Source organism: Vicia villosa, linkage group LG6 (genome assembly GCF_029867415.1).
Source record: "Vicia villosa cultivar HV-30 ecotype Madison, WI linkage group LG6, Vvil1.0, whole genome shotgun sequence".
NCBI lineage: Eukaryota > Viridiplantae > Streptophyta > Magnoliopsida > Fabales > Fabaceae > Vicia > Vicia villosa.
The window spans coordinates 108949482-108953729 of record NC_081185.1 but is presented as its reverse complement, the minus strand read 5'-3'; the positions used below and the strand labels follow the sequence as shown (position 1 = coordinate 108953729).

The window sequence follows — 4248 nt, the reverse complement described above, 5'->3', positions numbered from 1 at the left end:
GCGCTACTTGTGAAAACATTTGTGTGCGCTGAGCTTCCATTTCGTTTTGTGGAGAATGAAATGTTCAAACAAGTACCGTACTTGTTTGAACAAAAGAATAGTTCACCATTCGGTCAATTTGTTACCGACATATTCGAAAGAAGATAGGATGCTAAGAAAAATGGTAATGATGCAATATCCTATATTTACAAAATATTATTGAATTCGCTATACGGAAGATTTGGGATTAACCCTAAAAGCATAAATACAGTAATCTGCAATAAAACACGTTATGACAATTTAGTCAAAAATATAAGTTTTATCATGGCTGAGAAATTAGACGTAGATACCTATATACTTTCTTACTATTCTACTTATGATCCTATTAACTGGAAACCTCCTAGGAATTCAGCGGTTCAGTTGTCTGCAGCTATTACTGCTTCTGCTCGGATTTATATGTATCAATTTATCTCAAGAAATGATTCTTACTACACCGATACTGACTATGTTGTTCTCGATAAACCTCTTCCTAATGAAATGGTATCTCCTACAGAATTAGGTAAATTTAAGTTAGAATATGAAGTATCGGAAGGAATATTCTTAGCTCCTAAGACATATAAAATAGAAAATACAAATAATAAAAATGTATTAAGGCACAAGGGTGCTGCCAAAGCCATAATAGATGATGATTGGTATATAAATCAGTATAATAAAATAAATAAAATTATGAATGTAAATGTCTCACATAAGTTTAGAATTCAATGGGATAAACTTCGCGTCATACAAAAAGATATAGATTATGAGCTACGTATAAAAATAAATTTAAAGAGGAAACCTGTATTTAATAATAATAAATGGGTAGGGAGTAAACCTATTAAGGTTAAAGACTTAGGTGATAAAAAGGAGTATTTACTTAATCTTCAAATACAGCAACAAAAGGAATTAATAGATAAACTTAATCTTAAGATTCATACTTTACAATCTAATATTGATGATAATATCAGTAAAGATGAATGTGTCAATATAAGTAAAGATAATAGTATAGATATCCCTAAAGATGTATGCGTCAATATCCTTAAAGATGTATGTGTCAATATCCCTAAAGGTGAATGTGTCAATATCCATTATGAATATATACTTGAAGAATCGAACACAGCTGAAGATTCAAAGCATACTATTTTCAAAGATGAAAAATATGATTCAAAGCAACCTATAATATGCAAAGATGAAGTAAATATAATTAAAGATAAAGCAAATACTCATAAAAAGAAGAAGAATAAGAAGCCTGGTTAGGGTTGTAATTAGACACATGTAGCCCTTAGTAACAAACCAATATGGTTTGCGAGGTCTCTGCTATGGATATAGATAATTCATTATCTTTAACTATGGTAGAGAGAAGACAGGTGGGAGCAAGCTGAGCTAGACCTAGTGGTGGGTTGTCTTCCTTTTTACCTAATTTATATATTTTAAATAAGCATTTAACAGATTATACCCATATTTGTAATTCATTTTATAACAGATCATAACACATATATATCCATAACTCTAACAATCACTTCCTTATCTTATTATGTTGTAATATAACTTCTATTTTTTCATTCTCCAATACCTGTTACCATAACATCATTGAAATGCTAAAAGTAACTACCTGCATTCAGCTCATACACAAATAGCAAGTTGTCATATATATAATGAATTAAATGCATGGCTGAGCAATAAAAAAGGACATGAAACCTTGATATATTATCCTAAGCAGTAGGCAACAACATCCCTTTTTTATAAGGTAAGTCATAGTTATTAGCTTGATACGTCAAACACCAGGTTTAGACATATATATCAGTTATTTGTACATCTTTATAAGCTATGAATGACTTAATACTGAGGTTGTTACGAAAATTGCTTTATACCCCTTCCTTCTTAATACATATAATAGTTTATATTGTTATATGTTGTAAAACTCCATGCATAGAAATACTCTCATTAAGCCTTATAGCTAAAATAATAAATCCTATCATTAAAGCCATAGTTTTATTATATGCTAAAAGAGGATCAGATTTCGGAATAGTATCACGTATAAGTGAATTGATAGGTTCACCGCACATACATGGGCTGCTAATATCAGGGTGGGTACTACATACATTATTAGTATATGTATTCTGGATAACTTCTAATAATTTATCCAAGTTCCTCATATTACATAACTCAGGCATTTGTTGAAATATTACGGGTACTTGATTAAACCATATATTAAATCCCATAAATAATAAAATAAAGATAGAAAAGCGTATATCGGTGAATTCAAGATAGTTAATACTATTAGATGTATCTTTTATTTTACCCCCAATCAGAGCGTAAAGATTCAAATCCCTTAGTATTAAAACTAGATTTTTTTTTTTATATTTCATTATAAAGGGCTGCCATGAAGCTAATGTAAATAATGTTTTACCCATTGGAATACCCATATTTCTTATTTTATTTAATTTATTAGGTTGCATGGTATAACTTTGATTTATTAGATTAAACATCTTTTGCTCTATATTAGTTTTACTAAAAGATTGATCCTGTAATACGTTATGTAATAAACATGTATTTTCACGCCATAATTGTGGTTTTAAACCTAAATTACCTATATTTATATCAGGTTCCTTTATAAAGTGTTGTTTATTATATGTAAACAGAATATGTATATTATATAATCCGTTGTTCTTCTTTTTATGTTGTCTCACTTTATTAGACTTGAGATCAAGCTTAAAATAGTCACATTTATTAATATCTCCTCCAGTATAGATTTTATATTTATTAGCATATAGATTATTATTATTATTATTACCACCCTGTTGTGAAGATTCACCTTGATCTTGATATAAATTAGATTCCGTAAGTAATGATTTCCCTTTATATATAACGGAATTATAAGAATTAGAATAAGTTAGAGGTTCAATTGCTATACCATTAACAAGCCTAGGTGGTAAATAGATAATATCATTAGAATTAGTAGTAATAGGTAAATTATGAATATCACTTTCATCTGATGATATAACATCATCATAACTAGTATGAGATTAATTATCATCACTAACATCTGTATCAATAGTAGTATTAGATGAATTATTGATTCTTGAGCCCAATAATCCCTTCCTATAAGACCTATCGCCATAAAAAAATCTATAACCACACAGCCTATCATACCTTATATAACTACACGACCTCTCATACATACTATAACTACACGACTTAAATAGACTATTCGTGAGCAGTAAATAACTATTGCTATTGTTGATCAATTGAAGATTTTGTAATAACATATGATGGGATTTAACTTATTTAGACTTGGGTAATATAACTAGTTTGGAATATCCGTTGATACTTATTAGGGGTGTTCGCGGTACGGTTTGGTTCGGTTTTGAGCATAAAAGTCATCATAACCGCGAGATAAAAATGCATGCGGTTCGGTTTGGTTCGATTGATTTTTAAAAAGTCATCCAAACCAAACCAAACCAAACCAAACCAAACCAAACCAATGCGGTTAGGATCGGTTCGGTGAACTGCGGTTTACACTATAAAATAAAAATGTACTGAAATAAAAGGAAAAAGGAAAGTAATTCAATGTCAATATAATATGTAATATATGATATTATACCATACAAAAGAAATTATATTACAAGAACAGTAGAGAACTAAAAATACATTATAAATGAAATACATATATTAGACAGTAGAGAATTACATATATATGTAGCTCAATAAAATACAAAAACTAAGTGGATTATGCCAAAACTTAAGTTAATAAATTAATTATTAAAATTCAAAACGTGAGGTGTGGCTGTGTGTAATTGGATTTGGAAAGATAATAAATTAATTATTAAAATTCAAAACTTAAGTTAAATATTCGGTTCGGTTCGGTTTGGTTCGATTTTGTAAAATAAAAACCGCAAACCAAACCGAATCGTGCGGTTCAGTCCAAAAATCATCCAAAGTCATCCAAACCAAACACGGTTTTTTGCGCTTTCGGTTTGGATTGGTTCGATTTGCGGTTTTGCTTTTGGATTGGTTCGGATACGATCACCTCTAATACTTATTGCCCTACCTACAGGATATATAAATATATATCCACTCTCTCTAATATACGAATAGACATGCACCAATACTCGTACTAGAAAGAGTCGGGCCCTCATGAAGAGTTTGGATTTGTAGTATAGTAAGACCTAGTTATTTCACCCTAGAGTGTCGCAAATACCGGTGTGTTATTTTTTATGGCAATGTAAGCAT

At 30.0% G+C, this 4248-nt stretch overlaps 1 protein-coding gene across 1 annotated transcript; it reads left to right on the top strand.

Moving 5' to 3' along the window:
• Positions 1-303: 303 nt before the first annotated feature.
• LOC131614324 (DNA polymerase-like) lies at positions 304-1272 on the top strand. The gene has a single exon (XM_058885926.1). It carries the CDS (start codon positions 304-306, stop codon positions 1270-1272), a length of 969 nt encoding a protein of 322 aa, XP_058741909.1.
• Positions 1273-4248: the final 2976 nt, after the last annotated feature.

Coding starts and splice junctions, on each gene's coding strand:
- LOC131614324 (XM_058885926.1), top strand. CDS start 304: ATGGCTGAGAAATTAGACGTAGATACCTATATACTTTCTTACTATTCT.